The following is a 20,601-nucleotide window of genomic DNA, read 5'->3' on the forward strand; positions in this document are numbered from 1 at the left end:
AGGTCCCTGAACAGCAGAGACAGATCACGTTGAAAACAACTCCAGCTTCTGGTGAAAGAGGAATGTGAGTTTTAGTTATTTCATAGTCTGTTATTTTTCTTTTAAAGCTCAGGGAATATCTAGTGATCTTTCTGTTTAGGAAACAGAAATCTGTGTATTCTATTGTAAAAACATACACTAAAGAGTTATTTTCTCTGCAAAACTGTATCATGTGTTTGCCAACTTGTTTTCAGCATACTTTCAGTCCTATCAGATGAAGCTTTGTGACAGAGAAAACATCTCTCATCTTTTAGTTTACAGTTGGTTTCTAAGGCTGCTACTGATTTTCCCCGTGATGTTACATGATGACAGATATAAAATGCTGGGCTGAGACTTGGGTTCAGCAATTCAGCAGCTGGATACATTCTGCATTGTCAGGATGCACCACACTGGAGCATTCCCTGTATAGTTTTTAATGCTTAAATTCAAAACAGCTTTAATAAGGCTCTGAAATACTTAGTGAACAAAAAAATAGAGACCTGTACTCACTGTGTTTTTAAAAGTATTTGTGTAATAATTTGTTATTAATTATTCTTGCATTTTCTCCTCTATTAGTGCCAGCACCTCAGACCCACCAACAGCCAATATCAAGCCAACTCCTGTTGTGTCTACTCCAAGTAAAGTGACAGCTGCAGCTTTGGCTGGAAATAAGTCAACACCCAGGGCGAGTATCCGCCCAATGGTTACACCTGCAACTGTTACAAATCCCACTACTACCCCAACAGCTACAGTGATGCCCACTACACAAGTGGAATCACAGGAAGGTTAGTAAAATAATACAGATCTGATTAGACTGATTGCTTATTTAGATTTATTATGAGAAAATGACAGTAATTTCAAAGATAAGTGAAGCGTCCAGTACAGCTGAAGTCAATGTCATTATAAAAATGGATGCTTAATATTTGCAGTACATACTTCTAGGACCAAAAATTTCACTTGTAATGACAAAGAATATATGAAATCCACTTTGGAAAATCATACTGAATTACTGGCTCAACCCAACATTGCTTTCTCACTGAACCTGACCATTTCATTGCTTTCTTCAATTTTTTCCCATGACATTCTGTTACTCATTACAGCAGTTACAACTTTGTATTTTATTCTGTGGTATACATGCCTTTTTACTCCACTACATTGAGCTCCTCAAGGGCAAAAATCTTGGCTTCTTATTGTTTAATCCCTTTACCTAACTCCACAGTAGGTGTTCAGTAAAACTTTGCTACCTGCATAGTTCCTTATATTCTTATCTTGATAAATGTTAGAATTCAGTAAATTATTCAAGTGTATCTGTGCTATGAAAATACAGAATGTTTTATTTCAACTACATCCAATAAACTAAATATATTACTAATTACATTTACTGTTATATCAATTAAAAACAAAAGATGCTTAATGAAAAATTCTAATTATACTTCGAGCTTAATTTCATTAATTTTATTCAACAGTAATTTAAATGAGTAGATGCAAAATCAGTTTCAGATACTTATTTATTTAATTGAGCCAACATTTTATTGCATGCTACATATCAATTACATAGGGAATATAAAAATCCATAATACATTACCTTTACCCACAGTGTATTTGTCTACTAAGTGCCAAGAGAATCCTTGTGAAAGGTGACGTTTACCGCAGAATAGGGAAAGATAATTTCAGTTTTGATGAAAGTAGAAGTCTTATATTCAGCATTATAATTATTTTTTCAGCTATGCAGTCAGAAGGGCCTGTGGAACATGTTCCAGTTTTTGGAAGCACAAGTGGATCCGTTCGTTCTACTAGTCCTAATGTCCAGCCTTCTATCTCTCAACCTATTTTAACTGTTCAGCAACAAACACAGGCTACAGCTTTTGTGCAACCCACTCAACAGAGTCATCCTCAGATTGAGCCTGTCAATCAGGAGTTATCTTCAAACATAGTAGAGGTTGTTCAGAGTTCACCAGTTGAGCGGCCTTCTACTTCCACAGCAGTATTTGGCACAGGTAAGATTAATTTTAAAATGAAGTCAGAGTACACCTATGCATTTATAAGATCTCGAGTATATCTTGAGTTACATATCTTGAGTATATCTTGAGTATATATATCTTGAGTATTCTTTGTACAAATGAAGTTAAGTAAACCTATACAATTATGATATCTTATATGTATTATAATACATATCACAAGTACTCTTTGTGCATACTTGCTTTCTACCAGATATTAGAATGAACGAATATATTACTAACATTTTATTTCATGTTTACTGCTGAATATGACTATTTTAGATCAGTTGTTTGTCATTAAGATGATTCTCCCCCTCCAGTTACTTTTTTTACTGGTTTTACCTATTAACGTAAAACATATTGTATGTAATTTAACGGAGGTCCAGAGGACTAAAAGACACCTAAGATAAGACTATATACTGATTTACATATAGTGTACATTTTTTCTTATTCAAGGAGTCCTGAGTTTTGTAGAAGGTCCCATGTAAACTTTGTAAATAACAACATATTAGTATAATCTCAGTGAATCAGATATATTGTAAAAATTGGTTGACTTTATTAAGCAAAGCGTGAGTTGGTATAAAAACATTGACTCAGAGCGTAAGTTGCTCTTTGTTTACCCATAGCTTAGCAGAAACAAATTATGTTGATGCATTGATCTAGGAGTTGGTTGAGTGTATTTTAGTAATCTGTACAATTAAATGTTTACTGTGTTCTCCTTTAGTTAAGTGACTGTATTGGGTAAATTATCTTTATCTAAATCGAGTTATGATCATGCTCTAATTCAAGATTTATGTAATTTCAAAGTTTCAGCTACCCCCAGTTCTTCTTTGCCAAAGCGTACACGTGAAGAGGAAGAGGATAGCACCATAGAAGCATCAGACCAAGTCTCTGATGATACAGTGGAAATGCCTCTTCCAAAGAAGTTGAAAAGCGTTACACCCGTAGGAACTGAGGTGCATAAAGTTCTTTTGTCGATTTTAATCTTTACCAGTAGAGTTAAGGTACTCTTTTCAGTTATAGCCTAGAGAAAATTAATCTTTTGGGACCAAAATGTTTTATCTGGAAAACACTTTTATTGAACTTTCTACAAAGATTCCACTGACAACCCAGGTATTGTTGCCAACAGTGTTTTATGTTCTTGCATATCTTTAATTTGTTTCTATTTCAATAAAAAAACACAGTTATAAAAACACAAATTGAATTTCATCTCAGCTTTTAAATATCATGGACATAAACTGTTACCTGCTGTCTTTTTCTAAGATTAACCAAAATTATATTCCTTTTTGTTGTTAAGATTAAATTATAATGAAGCAGGTTTCAAATCAAACATTAAGGCTACTAAATTAATTGTATTAGCATGTATTAATGTTCATAAACCTTACTTTGTGTATACTGAGGAGGAATGTGATTATAATTTTTAAATAAAATTTTATTTTTCTATAGTTTCATAAAATTAAAGATTTGAAGGGTTTTTTCAAATGAGAGAACTAACAAAAACAGGTAACCCTTCATCTTCATCTGCTACACTGATATGGTTAATATATTAGTGTATTATGATACAGGAAGAAGTTATGGCAGAAGAAAGTACTGATGGAGAGGTGGAGACTCAGGTATACAACCAGGATTCTCAAGATTCCATTGGAGAAGTAAGTAAAAACATACCTAACGTAGCAAACTGTTGCTTTTCATGAATGAAATTAGCTTTGACAGATTGAAACATTATTTGGTTTTTTTTTTTTTTTTTTTTTACTTGTTCTTATTATATTTAATGAAATTAAATTAATCATTGCAGAGTCTGCTTTCTTTTACTCCTATGAGTATAGTGTACTGCCTTCTAAACTTATATTAAAGAAATGTTTTTGTTCATATATAGCACAGATTTCCAGATTTTTTAGAGTTGTGAGCCAAGATTTTTCACTATTTTAATTACATGGAATACAAGAGTGCTAGTTGCGTCTGGAGTTAATTCATAATACCCCATTTGCTGCTTCTCTCTTACTCCCCTGTATTATTTCCCTTACGGAATTAAAGTAATCCATAAGAGGAAATGCATTTATGCACCTCTTCATTTTTTTATCTTTCATTGAGTTTCCTCTAGAGCAGTTTTACTAGTGGAGAGAATATAGACCCTGAAATTACAAAGCATGAGGTGAGCTTTGTGACTGTAAAGCATGTCCTTAATTCCCTGCATTGTCTCATTTGTCAAAAAATACAAAGTAGTACCTGCCACATATTAGGCACTCAGGGTATTATTACTTTCCTTTCTTCCCTCTGTCCCACAAAATGAGAATTCATATTGTCATCCAGAAGACCCCCAGGGTGGCTAAATACTGTTTAATAGAAAGGAGAGCTTTATTAGTGATATCATTTTGCTAATGAGGAAGAGATAGTCTCCAGCATGGACCAGAGGTGTTTTGTCTTCACACAGGGCAGGGACAGGTGTGGTTGTATGCCTCACAGGGTCCTAATTACACAATAGAATCATACATATTCAGCAGGTTTGGGGAAAAAGCTATACATATTTATGAGGGGAACTGAGCATATGAACAATAGGTAAACCTATATAATATACATCCTGTGTTCACTTTGGGGCAGGGTTTTAGCACTAAAATGATCTGGAATCTGGCTCTTTATGTGAAGAGTGAACAAAAGGTGAACTACAGGACACAAAGACAGTTTGTGCGCAGCCTCTTTAAGCAGGCTGAAACTAGCTTAAGGTGTCTGCTGCAGTTGTTTGCCAGTCCTCTCTACAGTCACAGTTGTAGTCGTTGTATTGTAAATCAGAGATAGAAGTCTGATAACTTGCCCGATAGCTCCAGTTAGAGGAGTTTAGCAAAGTCGTATTTTTTTTTAATTGTACGTACGAATTTAGAAATTTGCCGTGCCAGCCAGGCCCTGAACCCTTGACCTACAGGTAACTTTTGTTTCCTTAACCTTTGGGTTTGTCTTAGTTGACAAAATGGCATCTATTTTGGTCTCTCAGATCACAATATATGATAGTAATTAAATATCAATATTTAACACCGAACTCATTACTATATGCCAAATGTTGATCTAAGAAATTTTTATTTATTGACTAATTTAATCTTCATTATACCTCATAGTTACAGAAACCGATACCCAGATAAAGTAGTGTACCGAAGTTCACATAGCATTGGAACTCAGATTCAAACCCAGGCTAGGTAGTTTTCGACTGTCCTAAGCTTGAAACAGTACTTTTCTCTGGATAAACTTTCTGAATCATCTTATGCTATAATTATTTTATCCATGTAAAATTAAGGAATTATCTCAAGCTAACCATAAATAGCCATATCGCAAGTAAATTTTAGTTTCTTAGCTGCGTTAATTTTGTAAGCTAATTTTACCAGCTTTCTTTGACTGAAAACACTAAACTAAATCTTCAGATGAATATGTAGTACAAGTCGAACATCCCTAATTTGAAAATTCAAAACTTTTTAGGTGCCAATGTGCAAGCCATATGTGTAATGTTCCACAGCTGACTTAATGTGATGGGCCACAGTCAAAACAGTCAGAACTTCATTTTACACACAAAACTATTAAAAATACTGTGTCAGATTAACTTCAGGCTATGGGTATAAGGTATATATGAAACATAAGTGAATTTTGCATTTATGCTTGGATCTTACAGATATCTCATTATGGATATGCAAATATTCCAAAATCCTAAAAAATCCAAAATCTGAAACACTTCTGGACCCAGGCATTTTAGATAAGTTATTCAGAGCGTACTATAAATGATATCTTTTTCATCTATCCTTTAGAGAGCATTATTTCTGAAGAACATAATAATTTGAAAATAATAAGATGTGAATTTCTGCTTTCTTGTCAGACTTGGTTAAATTATACTGAAATCTTCTGCGAAAGCTTTTTCTTGAAATTGGCAAAATTGTCTGTGACTCCAAAATACCATTTGGATTTTTATTCTACCCTTCTAGCATTGTCTACTGAATGTGTAACAGTTTATTTTTCTGATTTTCTGACAGTGAAGCAGATGTTCTTTACAAGTGATGCTTCTTCTGAAATAAGCATGTCACTTTGAGGCACTTTTTAAATTAAATCATGACTTACTCGTTTTTTCCATTATGGCATGTGTAATTTTTTATGAATGTCTTAGTTTAAAAGATACTGTTGCTGGCTTATATGAAAAAATGATTTTAGTGAGTGCTTAAGCCAAAACGACATTTAACTTTTGATAGTAAATGTTATAAATGAAGTTAAAATAATAGTTTATTTCAGTAGTTAACAAAATAGAATTGTGGAAATAGATTGAGCAAGGAATTGTCTAGTATCTGATATATTTATTTTGGTGTGAAGGCTTGGAATAATTGGAGTTTTGGGGAGGGAAGAAGTTCTTTGTAGAAAGACAACAATAATAACTTATGTATTCAGTGCTTTTCTTTGTGAAAAGACAATGGTAATAGCTTATTTATTCAGTGCATTTCCAAATTAGGTCTAGTTTGGGAAAACCTTCTCTTAAAACATTGCAGACCTATGAGTATTTTTTTTTTTTTCTGACTTTGGTCTGTAGCTGTATTGTACACTATCCGCACTGGTCATTGAGCAACTGAAAAATGGCTGTCCAGATTGATATAAATATAAAATATACATCAGATTTTTGAAGACTTAGAAATTTTAAAATGTGAAATATCTGGTTAATAATTTTTACATTGATTACATGTGGAAATATTTTGGATATATTGGTTAAGTATATTATTAAAATTGATTTCACCTTTTTTTAAAGTGGCTACTAAAAAATTTAAAATTACATAACATATTTCTGTCTCACAGCACTGATGTACGATATCACACTAGTAGTTTTGAATACATAAATATTTGTTTATATTTTTTTCTCTTTTTCTTCTTGGAGTATTAACCAATAAGATTTATGATAATTCTTCTATAGGAAGACATTAAGGAAACTCAAAGGTTCATCTTCTTTCTTCAAAAATACTTGAAGTACCATTTTTAAAATTAAATGCAGCTGGCTGAGGTAGCTCACACCTATAATCCGAGCACTTTGGGAGGCCAAGGTGGGCAGATCACTTGAAGTCAGGAGTTCGAGACCAGCCTGGCCAACATGGTGAAAACCCGTCTCTACTAAAAATACAAAAAATTAGCCAGACGTGGTGGGGGGTGCCCATAGTCCCAGCTACTCAGGATGCTGAGGCAGGAGAATTGCTTGAACCTAGCGGGGCGGAGGTTTCGGTGAGGTGAGGTTGCACCATTACACTCCAGCCGGGGTGACAAGAGCAAGACTCTGTCTCAAAAAAAATAAATTAAATTAAATGCTGCTAGTCCATAAGTACTCATTATTCTTTACTTTGACCTATAATAATACCTCACATATAGTTTTAGGTATCTTTATAGGGCTCTTAATTTTTTTCTTGCTTTTTTATTTTCAAAGGGAGTTACCCAGGGAGATTATACACCTATGGAAGACAGTGAAGAAACCTCTCAGTCTCTACAAATAGATCTTGGACCACTTCAATCAGATCAGCAAACAACAACTTCATCCCAGGATGGTCAAGGCAAAGGAGATGATGTCATTGTAATTGACAGTGATGATGAAGAAGAGGATGATGATGAAAATGATGGAGAACATGAGGTAAATTTGATTTGAAATCATCTAGTGTTTTTAAACTATTGGATGAAAGTGCTCAGATCCTTGGGATACTAATGCATTGGCTGTAAATTCTGGTTCCCAGTCACCTTAAGTAGATTGTATTGTTTTTTTCTTCTATCTTAATTAGTTCAGAAATCAACATTTTATAATGAAAAGTAGTGTAGAGCCAGTGATGGAAAGCCCATTTTTAAAATTTTGTTTCATTTTGGTTTTTTGATGATTCATGAGTGTTTTAGGATTTGTTCTCAATTAGACCTAATTTTAAGTCTTATTGGTAAGTGACTGTATGGCTTTAAATGTAAGTGCTATGGTTTCTGGAGATAAAAAGAAGAAACAAGAATTATTTTTGTTTCCTCTTGGAGCCCCATAAGTCGTTTTTGTCATTTTTTTATATATAAAGTATATTTTATGTATATAAAGTCAAATTGTGTATTTTATTTTGGGGTTTAAATCTTATATTGACAGCTTCTCATTTTAGATTAATAAAGCAACATTTTTTTAAAAGCTCCTGATATAGTGTAATTTTATCATTTTCTTCAGCTCCACCTGTTTAAATTTAGAATAAAGTGGACCACTTGACATTTTGCTGACACCTAAGGTCTATATTATCTTTGAACAATCTCATGCAAACAGAATTCAGAATTGATCATTATTGTACTAATTCCAGTAAGTATCACAGTTGTGATATCTGGTACAGCTATACTAATCCCATACAACTCTCAGGACAATTCCTGTCTTCTGATTAATGCGTCACTTAAATTTCTAAGTGTGGTATCTAGATATGCAGAGCATATAGGCCATATTCTAAACTTTTATTTATACCTGGGGAACTTTCTACTAGGATTATGAAGAGGATGAGGAAGACGATGATGATGATGAAGATGACACAGGGATGGGAGACGAGGGTGAAGATAGTAATGAAGGAACTGGTAGTGCCGATGGCAATGATGGTTATGAAGCTGATGATGCTGAGGTAACTGGCTAGAATTTTGACCGTTCATAGTTCTTTCTGAGAGCTTTCTTGAATTTGATGTTTTCCAAGGATATAGAAAGGCTTATGAAATACACTAAAACCTTTGGGGGTTTTGTTCATTTGTTTTGTTTTTTGTTGTTGTTGTTAGTTATTTGTTTTGTTGTGGTTTGGTTTGGTTAATTATTCTGTCTGGTTTTTTTAACGTACCTATTTTATTTGCGCATTATGTTATCACGTTTTGTTTTTAGGGTGGTGATGGGACTGATCCAGGTACAGAAACAGAAGAAAGTATGGGTGGAGGTGAAGGTAATCAGAGAGCTGCTGATTCGCAAAACATTGGTGAGATTTTTATTAGTCTTTTTTGAATTGAATATCTCTGGTATTTTCTAAACTAGAATTGCACTTAATTATAATATATAAATTTATTTAGCAAATTGGTAAGAAAGAGATTGGCCCCTGCTCTAGCTTTGTGACTGTTATGCTGTCATAAAAAGTCTACTATATTTATGACTGTTAGGTGCTGTCATTATACTTTTTCTGCCTCATTGGACTGCTATAAGATGCAAACATTTTGTAACCCTTACAGTATTGTAGATGCTGTACGCTGCCATTAAGAGGAAAACTTTAATTAGGGACTACTTGTAACAGCAATTCACAACCAGAGGAGGTCAGTCTAATCAAGCTGCATGCTTCAACATTTGGGACTATTGGAACGTTGCAGTATGTTCTGGTTTTCCAATGAATAAAAGATTTTTGGATCAATGTAGCACATATTTTGTTAAATCTTGGAAAGGATAAATCCTAGAGGTCCACTGAAAAGTTTTGGGCATTAAAAGAGTATGGAAGTTGTAGAAAATAATTTTATTTTGAAATGTGTTTTAAAGAATTAATGATTATCTGGATAATAGATAACTAACAACTGATATGAAGCCAAAATCGTTAGTGTTGACATAGTAAATAAAACCTTAGCTGTTTAGACTAATGGGAAAATATTGTATCTGGGTTTCTGTAGAGGCCTGGGTATTTAAAAGGGCAAGGTGTATTCTCATTTTAACTAAAGCAAGAACAGACAAAAATTTAAACTTTTAAATTTTTTAAGAGAAAAAATACATTAATGAATATTAAGCCATATAATAAGTAATACTATTCTTACTTTTAAAGAGAGATGAGAAATTGATATACTTTGAACAACAATTTACATTTTATAAACAATTCGTAGATTAAGAAACATTTTTTGTGAATCACATAGTTGAAATATAGAGGGAACAATTTTTGCTCTTCTAGGCCTGCCTGCCTGCCTTGCCTCCCTCCCTCCCTCCTTCCTTCCTTCCTTCCTTCCTTCCTTACTTTTCCTATTTTTTTTTATTTTTATTTTTGCAGCCAAGCAAAAATAGGCCTAGTGGCCCAAATAAAATTAATGGATGGATTTGAGTACATTTCAAGCAACTATACTTGTATTGAATTGTTTAATTCTTATAGTAAACTTAATAAGGTTTAGGTACCAATGAAAAATCTGAATCGCAGAAGTAAGGTCACTTGAGGTGTCACATAGCTTACTAAGTAGCTAAGTAGCTTAAGTATTAGATATTAGAGCAAGGATCTGAATCTAGACCTCAGACTTTTAAACTATGAAATTCTGTGGCATCCTGTTCAACTTTTCATAGTAGAAGATGGCTTCTTTTGTTGCTACAGTGTATGTAGAAGAATACCCAGACATTTGAGAGACATTTGTGAAAATTCAAAATTCGGGGAAACCAAAAGATAAAAATGTATTTGTAAGGCTTTTCCTCTGTCTTTATCCTATTTGATTGTTATACTGATTCTCTAGTAGTCTAATCTTTAGGCAACTTGCCTACTTTATTAAAAATTATGTAACCCAAATTTATTAAATGTTAATTTTAGTTTTATTTTATTAAATGTTTACTTTAATTTTAATTTATTAGATGTTTATCATGTGTTGAACTAAGGGCTTTATGTTCATTATCTGAACTCTTTAGAAAAACCATTTTAGAAAGACCATACCTGGAGGTTACATTTGCTCTATTAACCAACCAAAAAGTAGACTCAAAGAGGTTAAGGGACATGCCCAAAGCCACACAGCTAATAAGTACAGATCCCATTATCTCTGCGTATAAAAGCCCACATTTGTTTCCATCACATCTCACTACTTTACTTCTGAAAATATTAGAGCGGTGAACATTCCTGTTGGCAAGATTTATACTTCTAGGGATAGTCCAAGTTTTTTTGTCGTAAATTTAGCAGTTCAAAAGTAAATTTCTCTTTTCCTGTAGGTGAAGGAAATACAAGTGCTGCAGAATCTTCCTTTTCTCAGGAGGTTTCTAGAGAACAACAGCCATCATCAGCATCTGAAAGACAGGCCCCTCGAGCACCTCAGTCACCTAGACGCCCACCACATCCACTTCCCCCAAGACTGACCATTCATGCTCCACCTCAGGAGTTGGGACCACCAGTTCAGGTATTAAAAGTACTGGTCATTAGGAAAAATGAACTTGAAAAAAATCTTGGCTTTTCTCCCTTTCCATTATGTATTTCTCTCTCTCTCTCTCTCTCTCTCTCTCTCGATTTTTTAAATTAGCAATCCCATGAACTTTTGGGTATTTTGGCACATTTTTATAAAATTCTTTGAACTGAAACTAATCTCTGAGGGATGTTTAGAAAGGCAAGCATTACTAAAAGTTGTGCATACGTTGAAATGGTTATAGTTATAGCAAATAAAATTCTGTTTGTTATTTCTCAAGTGAGAAAAGAAAGATTTTCTTGGGTTTTAATTAAAGTACATTTCAGCAGCTCACCATTGTCTGATTTGAAGGTTTCTTTCTGTACAGTGCACGTATTTATAAGAGAAAGGAATTTCTGTCGTACTTAAGAATATTTTTTCTCATTTGTTGATAATCACATATTTTAACTTTTAAATTTAATGAAGGTATGTATGACCCCTTATATTTAGCATATAGTAGGGTCGGTCATCTCTTAATCAGAAGCACTTGCAAGAAGAGTAGGAAAAGCACAAAGGTTCTGTTAATTTAGCTTAAATTTTACCCTATAAAATAGTATGTGTAAACACTGTCAAATATAGATTCTACTAAAATATCACTAGTGAAAATAATTTCATGATGGGAGAATATCAAGTCTTAAAGGATCATGTATGGAGGCTGCAAAAATATATACAATCTATCCATTTAGAATTGTCTTAACTGGAAAACAGTTTAAAAGGCAATACTGCTGTTTGAACTCCAAAAGAATACTTGCTAACACTTCCAGCTAAGGAAATAGGAATTAAATTTGTTTACATGCAAGATGGTATTAGATCTGTTTTTATTTAAGTATTGGCTAATAATTGATCTGTTGGTTAATAGAATGATTTGTATTGGTTAATATTAGAGACTATAGTTAAAAATTTGTCATTGACTAAAAGCGATTTCTTGGCAGGTTTTCCTGGGAAAATTTCCTAATTACCTATCTGCTAACTATTTTGTTGGCAGCATAATAAGCTGTATCTGTTGATATTTGGTGTTTGTTTCATTGCCTCATTTCTTAAAGCAAATGTAATTCCTTTTTCTTGACATGCAGAGAATTCAGATGACCCGAAGGCAGTCTGTAGGACGTGGGCTTCAGTTGACTCCAGGAATAGGTGGCATGGTAAGTACTTACCCATTATGTAAAAGTAATTCATTTCTTCAGCAGATATTTGTATAGTCCATATGTGTGGTGTTTTGCCTGTTAACTCTGTTTTCTATCTTTGTTTTAGCAACAGCATTTTTTTGATGATGAAGACAGAACAGTTCCAAGTACTCCAACTCTTGTGGTGCCACATCGTACTGATGGATTTGCTGAAGCAATTCAGTAAGTTAATGAAAGGGAAACATTTTGTAACTAATCAAACTTTTAGTCTTTCTCTGTTAGTTTGTTTATCATTTGGTTAACTCATTATTTGTTGAGTCCCTCTCTATTATGTACTAATAAGTACTTGTGGTAGGTCAGTTGAGGATGTATTGTTGGGGAAAATTATACAGAGGTCAATGACATACAGTTACTTCTACCAAGAATTTAAAGTAAAAGACAATATAAGAATGTTTAAGAACATGGCCTCTAGAGTCAGAATGCCTGTGTTTGAAACCTAACTCTACTGTTAACTAGTAGTAGCAAGTTCCTTAGGTTCTCTGTTCGTGAGTACCTTCATTTTAAAAATGGGAATAACAATAGAATAATTTCTATTGCATAAGTTAAAAGAATTAGGTGAATCAGTTAATTTGTGTTAACATGTTTAGGATATTACCTGACTCATGATAAATTGCTTTATAGTTGTTAAGTGTTAGTAATTACAATGATCATAATTTATAGTATTCTTGTGGAAGCTAAGCAAATGAGCAACTAACTAATGTAAACAATGTAGAAGGATAATAGAGCAATAAGCAGTAGGCTTTGTTAATACAAATGAAGTAGTAATTAATTTCAACAACTAAGGAGAAAGAATATGAGATGATTTAATGGGGATGATATTGAATTCAGTCTTGGGAAAGAATACTTAGCATTTACTGAGCATTTTCATGCGTTAGTTTATTTAATCCTCATACCTTATGAGGGTAGACATTATTAATGTTGTCATCTTATAGTATACTGAAACACAGACATGTTAACAAATTTGCCAGAGGTCAGACAGCAACAAAGTAGCAGTTTTTAGTTTCAAACCAATTAGTCTGGCTGTAGGACCTGTGTTAAGTGTTGTGCTATACCACTCCTCTTAAAGGGTTGAAAGGTTCTCCATATGAAAGTATACACATTTATTTATGGCTGAGGTATTAGTTGCATAACAGGATATATTCGAAGATCAGAACTTACAAATTTCTACAAACTTGGGGAAAGGTTGATTGTTCTATAGATGTGGTAACATGTGGCAGTTAGAACCAGTTTTAAACTTGCTCAGTTAGCCGCAATTTACCTTGGCTAACACATTTTTACAAGCCAACCAATCAATTTCAGCTCCCTCCTTCTGAAAGTCAGCACTCAGGAAGAGACTTACTCCAATAAACATGAAGAATTCTGAGTACCAGCAATCAACAGCATCTTCACTCAAACAAATGTCACTACTCCTACGCCTCTAGAAGTCACCACTTCCTGAACTCCATGTTTCCTAAAGACATTAATAGCTCACTAGCTAAAGAAAGATAGGCAGAGTTAAATAATGCTAAGTTTTATGTCCTGAATTATAGACAGAAAAATAAATGATAGTGGTATTAGGATAAGGAAAAAAGCAAGTTTTTAGCTATCTAATATTAGAATTTTCCTAAACCTTGGGAGCTAGCTAGTAAACTCTTAATAAGCTAGACAGGTGACTTGATTTTTCTATGACTAAGTGAAAACTAAGATAAAGCTTTGTCTCATGACTTCATTCTAACTTATGTTTCATGTTGAGTTTGTGTTGCTTTCAATATATCTATGTGAGGATATCTGAGACATTCAAGAAATGTGAGGCATAGTTCAGGAGAGCTGAAAATTATTTACATGTAAGTCACAGGTTATTCATATTATTGCTAAATTCATTGACACCTGATAGTATAAAAGGATTTTTATAAGTAAGAAACCCTTTAAAATAAATAGACTTTATTTTCGATCTGTTTCCTTCCCAGTTTGTTGGTGTTCATTCTTCCTTCTTCCTATATTATTTTCACCATTGTGCTTTAAATAGGTTAACTTTAAATTTCATCTTAAATTAGTTTTTGTCCATTTAGTTCACCACAGGTTGCTGGTGTCCCTAGATTCCGGTTTGGGCCACCTGAAGATATGCCACAAACAAGTTCTAGTCACTCTGATCTTGGCCAGCTTGCTTCTCAAGGAGGTAAATAGTTAAACCTTTAGATCTCCTGGATTTGTATGTATTTGGTAATAAACTATTGTGATGTGATTTAAGGGGGATAAAAGAGCGAATATAAATATTTTTAAAATTGATATTGTTTGCTAATTTACTTTTTTGAATGCTGTAATATACTTATTAAGCACTGCCTTACATCTTACCTTTCTGACAAAGTTCTAATTTCTTTGAGCATAAGGATTAGCTTTTACATTAGTATTTCTTCTGGCTCCTGGTGTAATGTCATACATGTAGTTTAAGTATTCAGGAATATGTGTTGAACCAATAAATATGGGTACTACTAGCCATTTTAAAGTTGTTGGAAGGAATGCGGCATGTTTTCTGTTTACAGTTTGACGCTTGTAACATTCCTAATTAAATGTCTAAGGCTAGTTATATTTTTTGTATTAACATTACTTGGAAAAACAAAAAATAAAAGATCAAAATATGTGGAATAAAATGGTCACCACATTAAGTAGTAGAATTAGTTTTCCACATGTGAATTATGCAATTTGTGGAATTGATTACCTTTTAATCCTTAGTTGGAATCCATATGACCCTCTTTATTTCTGGGAAGCTGTCTGGCACTTGGTAAATGAATAGAGAATGCATACTACTGTTATAATAAGCTCAATCTTTAGCCCTCATAAAAGTCATACAATGTAACATCTGCTTGTTTAGAATATTAGTTCTAACACTGAAGGCCTCTTACATGAAATTGTAAGTTGACTTTATAAATTTAAAATGTTATTTGATTTTGTGACTGTATGTTAATACAATTTCCTAGACTTGGGCATCAGATCTAGGCTTAAATTGGAATGCCAACACTTACTAAACTTTGTAACCTTGGTAATTACTTTTGTTAATTACAAAGTAACATCCGTAGTTGTATACTCAATAAAATTAGCTTGTATGAAAGTCTTAACAGCATTTTAGCTAATGTTTTAAGGGCACTTTAGTGTTAGAAAGTTTAAAGGATGTCTTTAAATTGTATTTAAAATTTTGAGGCCAGGTGCAGTGGCTCACACTTGTAATCCCAGAACTTTGGGAGGCCAAGGCAGGAGGATCACTTGAGGTCAGGAGTTCAGGTGCAGCCTTGACAGCATAACAAGACTAACCCCTGTCTCTACAAAAATGAAAAATAATTAACTGGGCCTGTGTTGGTAGCCCTAGCTCCTTGGGAGGCTGAGGTGAGAGGATCACTTGAGCCCAGGAGTTTCAGGCTACAGTGAGCTATGGTGGTGTCACTGCACTCTAACTTGAGTGACAGAATGAGACCCTGTCTCTAAAATAAAATAAAAAATAAAAGTTTGAGAGATGGATTTTTGCTTGATGGAATAATTAAATTGTGGTCTTTAGTAAAGTTGTGTATCTCCAATAATTAATATTTTTCTTTCAGATCCCTAGCTTGTTGACAATTTTATGTTTTTTTCAGTCATTAATATTCAGAATTGTCTTTAGGTTTAGGAATGTACGAAACACCCCTGTTCCTAGCTCATGAAGAGGAGTCAGGTGGCCGAAGTGTTCCCACTACTCCACTACAAGTAGCAGCCCCAGGTAGGGATCAAAGGCAGATAATAGGTTCTGTTTTATTGGTAAAATGAAAACCTATGAAATATATTCTGGCTAAAAATTTGATAAACGACAAAGTTTAAAAGTTCTTTTACTTGTCTTTTCTTTTTAAAGTGACTGTATTTACTGAGAGCACCACCTCTGATGCTTCGGAACATGCCTCTCAATCTGTTCCAATGGTGACTACATCCACTGGCACTTTATCTACAACAAATGAAACAGCAACAGGTGATGATGGAGATGAAGTATTTGTGGAGGCAGAATCTGAAGGGTAAAAGTTTATTTTGTTGTTTTTGCTTGCTTTAGTCTTAGCAGACTTTTACATTTGTTTTCCTTTAGCCAAGAAACAATCAGCTAAGCCGTTTTCTCTTTTTTTTTTTTTTTTTGAGACGGAGTCTCACTCTGTCACCCAGGCTGGAGTGCAGTGGCGTGATCTCGGCTCACTGCAGCCTCCACCTCCCAGGTTCAAGCAGTTCTCTGCCTCAGCCTCCCAAGTAGCTGGGATTACAGGCGCCTGACACCACACCTGGCTAATTTTTGTAGTCATTTTATACTGAAGTTTTCAAATGACTTAAACTGGAGCAGATTCATGTTATTCTTGTACTGTCTCCCTCATTTGTGTCTTGAATGGAAGAGAGAAAGATGGATGTAGCCACTGAGCTAGGAATTTTACATACCCATAGCCTATCTCATCTGGGCTAGAGCCCATGGTTTAGTTACTGGCATACTATTTAATAGTGTGACTATTGTGAACTTTTTAGTACTGTGCTTTCCTAAAATGTTGTTTTGAGATTTATCAAAATCTGGACCATATATTTCTTATGAGTGTCAAGAATGTGAACATCCTTGTCAAAAGGAAAAAGGAAACAGAAGAAGAGGAAAATCATAAACTAAAATTGGAACATGTCATAGTGAGAAAAGGAGTGAGGAAAAAACAACTTGAACTCTCTTTCCCCCGTTCCTTTGAAAAATATATATGGTTAGCAAATCAGTCTGTAATTTTTTGTTTAAGGGAGCTCTGGATTATTTAAGTGATAAAATTGATTTAAAAGAGTGGATATAATTTAGGATAGACTGTAGGATCAGTTTTGTATTTTTTAATTAATTTTTCTTTTCCTTAGTATTAGTTCAGAAGCAGGCCTAGAAATTGATAGCCAGCAGGAAGAAGAGCCTGTTCAAGCATCTGATGAGTCAGATCTCCCCTCCACCAGCCAGGATCCTCCTTCTAGCTCATCTGTAGGTGAGTCCCTGCCCTTGACCGCAATACAGCTTTTATACATCAAACTTGTTTGTGAAAACAGTGCTTTATTAGTAACAAATTAATAATCATTTTTTCCTTTATTTTAAAATGCTTTATTTAAAAGAGAAATTTTATTATTAAAGGGAACTTGATTTATATTGAAATCATTATTCTAAGAATATTCTGGCATCGATAATAAGAAATATGGACATGGTGGATCTATCCCAAAAGAATAGCTCACTCATGTTTCATCTAGACTAATGATTGTCAACGTGTTTTGTAGAGCTCTTGGGTCTTTTAGAGGTGCTACAGGGGTTGTAGTGGATGGGTATACTGGGAGGGAGGCTAAGGAGTGCTAGGGCACTCCAGGCCTCTTGACTCTCAACCACAACAGCTCCATTTTTATTTGTTCTACATATTGGGGTTCTACATGAGATTTGATGTGGAGAGTTAAAGGGTAAGAGCTCTGTTGCTTAAAAAAAATTATTTGAAATTTACTGATGTAAACAGTTTCAGAGTTTGGCTTTTCAAATTTTTGAAGTTAATTTTGAAAAAAGGATATGTATTCCTGTAATAGAAGTTATTTTTTAGAATAACAGTTAGCATTTACTGAACACTTAACTGTGTATCATGCAGTATTCTGAGCCCTTTACTTATATTTACTTATTTGATTCTCACAACTCAATGTGGTAGATATTCATCCACATTTTATAGATGTGGAAGCTGAGGCACAGAAAGGTTGAATAACCTCTTCAAAGTCAAATAGCTAATAAGTAATGGACAAGCAACGATTACACTGAAGAAGTCTGGCTCCAGAGACTCCACTCTTAAACAATACAGTGTACTAGCTCAGCTATCTCAAATTTTTAGACAGAGAATTACCTTTATTATTAAGGATATACAGTACTTGGTCATTCAGTCTGATTATTTTAATTTTTAATTGCTTACAGTGGTAATTCTTAAACTCTGCCATGGAACCTTCAGATTTTAGGGCAGACCTGCTCAGTTATTTATTACTTTTTTAAATCACAGAACTTTGCTATCCCAAGATCTCTTCCCCTGCTTCTCAGCTGCTTTGATGTGACACATCAACCTATTGGCTAACATCCCTTATATCTACCGTTTCATATCTGGTAACTTTACATTTCTATACGTTATGCAATATGGATACTCATAACTAATCTTGCAATCAGGATTTAAAATAATGTATGTAAAATACAGAACCATTTCATACACAGTAAAGCTCAAAAAATTTATAACTATCATATTCATGATTACTGAGGTTTTGTGCCCCCAGTTATATTTTGATGTCCCATAAAAATTGGCTTTCCTCAACACAATTGGCACTTGTTATATCTTATCAGAGCTTGTATGAGAAAAAATGGTGGTTGTTCCCTTTAAAGTATAATATGAAATTACGATGTCTTTAAATTTATTTGATAATGTAAAACTGGACCTCCCCCATCTGAGTATTTGGTCAACAATACTCATGCTGCATTGTCAACAAATATTTGACAATGCAGCAGGCAGTCTCATAGGAAGCATCACTAAGAGAAGGTGACATTTAAGTGAAGATCTGAAAGAAGAAAGGGATCAAAGCTGTGCAGTTACTTAATGAAGAGCATACTAGATCAAAGAAAATATTAATAGATGCCAAGTCCATAAGGCAGCAGTGTGTCTGCTTGTGTTCAGGGTCAACAAGGAGGCCACTGTGGCTGAAGCACAGTGAGTGAGAACAGAGACTAGCAGGAGATATGTTAGAGGCGGGAGAAGATAGAGTAGATCATTGTAATTGCCTTGGCTGTCATGGATACTGGAAGCTACTGGAGGGCTTCACACAGAATAATGACACGACATGATCTCATCAGTTTGGCTGCTGTGTACTGAAGAGATTGAAAATGAATAATGGACAGAAACAAGGAGAAACTTTGGAGGCTACTGCAGTAATTCAGGAAAAGATAGTGATGGCTTAGGTGAGATGGTAGAGTTAGGGTTGTGAGAAGTTGTCAGATTTGGGACATATATTTAAATTTGACCATTCAGGATTTGCTAATGATTGCATTTGGGGTGTCTGACAAAGAAGAATCAGATATAATTTGTGTTCTATTGTAGGCGGTTTGCTGAGGGACTTGATATTTTGTTTTCTGTTGTATTTCTTAGCACCTGGTACTATGTTTGATACATGGGTAGTCAACAAGTAAATATTTATTAATATAAGTGAATAAATGAAAAAAGTCAAGCACTTCTGGGTTTTTTTGTTGTTGTTGTTGTTTTTGAGACAGGGCCTCGGTCTGCCTGGTTTTTTTGGGGTTTTTTTGAGGCAGGATCTCACCTGTCTCCAGGGAGTGATTTAAAGAGGGAAGTAAGGAAATAAGAAAGAATAAAATGAAGATAGATAGTAGTCAGGCTGGAGTACAGTTAGCTTGATCATGGCTCACTGCAGCCTCAGCCTCACCCGGGCTCAAGTGATCCTCTAGCCTCAGCCTCCTGAGTAACTGGGACTGTAGGCATGTTCCACCATGCCCAGCAAATTGTTTTATAATTTTGTAGAAACAGGGTTTCGCTGTGTTGCCCAGGCTGGTCTCAAACTCCTGAGCTCGTGATCCTCCCACCTTAGCCTCCCAAAGTACTGCTTTTTTTGATGTTCAACCATTTACCCTTTTTTGGTTTGTTAAATGTTCCTCATTGTTTGAAAAAAGGAATTGAAAACAAATGGACAAGTCTGCATCTTATTCATTCTTTTAGTAATCAGTTTGTATCATTATAAATGCTTTCTCATTTTTTCACTTGCTTTTGTTTTATCTTAATGTTTTTTGTAGATACAAGTAGTAGTCAACCAAAGCCTTTCAGACGAGTAAGACTTCAGACAACATTGAGACAAGGTGTCCGTGGTCGTCAGTTTAACAGACAGAGAGGTGAATTTCTGACATAACTGTATTACATGATAGAACGTGGAATAGTAATAAATGGAACAAGTTTTCTAATCCTTAAGCCTCCAATTTATTTTTTTTAATGTTCCAAAGTTTTATTAAATAATTACATGTTGAACAGGTGATATTTACCAATCTGTAAACTTCATGTAGACAGATTTGTATACCTTAGGTATACAGTAAATATATGCTTATATTTTATATTTATTGATTTCTTCCTTAAATCCAAATTAAGATTTGGAAAATATGAAGTGTTATGGTGTTATATTCATTTGTTGTATCTCTACATCTCTACCTATTGCCATTATATTGTTATTTTTTTATACAATGGATAAAGCTTTGTGATTATGTTTTA

The 20,601-nt window shown here is 34.1% G+C and overlaps 1 protein-coding gene across 1 annotated transcript in view; it reads left to right on the top strand.

Moving 5' to 3' along the window:
* The window catches only part of TPR (translocated promoter region, nuclear basket protein), a 62,581-nt gene that overhangs the window by 41,539 nt on the left and 441 nt on the right, over positions 1 to 20,601 (top strand). Inside the window, exons 36-51 of the mRNA XM_050783265.1 lie at positions 3 to 64; positions 595 to 803; positions 1,743 to 2,015; positions 2,823 to 2,971; positions 3,581 to 3,664; positions 7,444 to 7,644; positions 8,504 to 8,635; positions 8,884 to 8,974; positions 10,927 to 11,111; positions 12,227 to 12,295; positions 12,405 to 12,499; positions 14,386 to 14,492; positions 15,966 to 16,061; positions 16,191 to 16,347; positions 17,198 to 17,316; positions 20,136 to 20,231. Of these exons, the coding sequence (XP_050639222.1) occupies positions 3 to 64; positions 595 to 803; positions 1,743 to 2,015; positions 2,823 to 2,971; positions 3,581 to 3,664; positions 7,444 to 7,644; positions 8,504 to 8,635; positions 8,884 to 8,974; positions 10,927 to 11,111; positions 12,227 to 12,295; positions 12,405 to 12,499; positions 14,386 to 14,492; positions 15,966 to 16,061; positions 16,191 to 16,347; positions 17,198 to 17,316; positions 20,136 to 20,231 (2,125 nt within the window). The remainder of the gene's footprint in view (positions 1 to 2; positions 65 to 594; positions 804 to 1,742; positions 2,016 to 2,822; positions 2,972 to 3,580; positions 3,665 to 7,443; positions 7,645 to 8,503; positions 8,636 to 8,883; positions 8,975 to 10,926; positions 11,112 to 12,226; positions 12,296 to 12,404; positions 12,500 to 14,385; positions 14,493 to 15,965; positions 16,062 to 16,190; positions 16,348 to 17,197; positions 17,317 to 20,135; positions 20,232 to 20,601) is intronic.

The sequence above is a fragment of the Macaca thibetana genome, chromosome 1 (genome assembly GCF_024542745.1).
Source record: "Macaca thibetana thibetana isolate TM-01 chromosome 1, ASM2454274v1, whole genome shotgun sequence".
Classification (NCBI taxonomy): Eukaryota; Metazoa; Chordata; class Mammalia; order Primates; family Cercopithecidae; genus Macaca; species Macaca thibetana.